Raw genomic sequence first — 792 nt, 5'->3', positions numbered from 1 at the left:
CAGTGGGTTCACTACTATTTTTCTCGGCAGACTTCGCTGGCAAACCCCAATTTTAATGAGGTACGGAATCAGTCGATATTAGATGTATTTTCTTATCATGAATACATGTCTTCAGATGGGACAACAATCCTCCAAATACCAATTGAACCCCTCGTGGGGTTTCTCCGTCACCCTCTTCATGTATGTTTCGATGATACTGGAAAATATAACGTGGACAAAAATTACATGTTGACAATGTCGAGTGGACAGATCAGTCAGTTGCTGGGCAAGCATGCCAAGAGTTTCCTGTTTGATATTGGAGCAAGCCTGTATTATTCAGGTGCAGGTGGAGCAAGTCAATCATGGTTTGTCGAGGAATATAGAAATGTTGGGATAATTTTTGACCAAATATATAGCTGGGAGTTGACTGTACATCATCCTCAAAAAATCTTTGAAGACCTGCCATTTGAAGTATTGGTCGCAATGCATTACTACAATATCGGCGTAAATGCAGATCACAATTCAAAATACAATCCATGGAGGTTCATTCGCAAGCTAAGTCGACGAAGTGACTTTGTTGTGGTGAAATTGGATATTGATAATGTTGCTATGGAAGAGAGATTGGTTCATGATCTGCTTAACGATTCTATAGCTCTTGGTTTAATTGATGAATTCTATTGGGAGCATCATACTGGAGGAAATCCGATGCAATACCGGGGTTGGGGACGTCAATCCTCGAACAACATTGTGCAGAGTTATGAACTGTTCGGGAGACTTCGTGGGCACGGGATTCGTGCTCATTCTTGGGTGTAA

At 41.4% G+C, this 792-nt stretch overlaps 1 protein-coding gene across 1 annotated transcript; it reads left to right on the top strand.

Moving 5' to 3' along the window:
• Positions 1 to 234: 234 nt before the first annotated feature.
• GUITHDRAFT_81225 (hypothetical protein) lies at positions 235 to 792 on the top strand (the record flags this gene model as incomplete). Its single annotated transcript, XM_005820582.1, has 1 exon — positions 235 to 792. One exon carries the CDS (start codon positions 235 to 237, stop codon positions 790 to 792), a length of 558 nt encoding a protein of 185 aa, XP_005820639.1.

The sequence above is a fragment of the Guillardia theta genome (genome assembly GCF_000315625.1).
Source record: "Guillardia theta CCMP2712 unplaced genomic scaffold GUITHscaffold_172, whole genome shotgun sequence".
Taxonomy (NCBI): domain Eukaryota; class Cryptophyceae; order Pyrenomonadales; family Geminigeraceae; genus Guillardia; species Guillardia theta.
The sequence above is the reverse complement of the archived record's forward strand: the minus strand, read 5'-3'. Positions and strand labels throughout refer to the sequence as shown.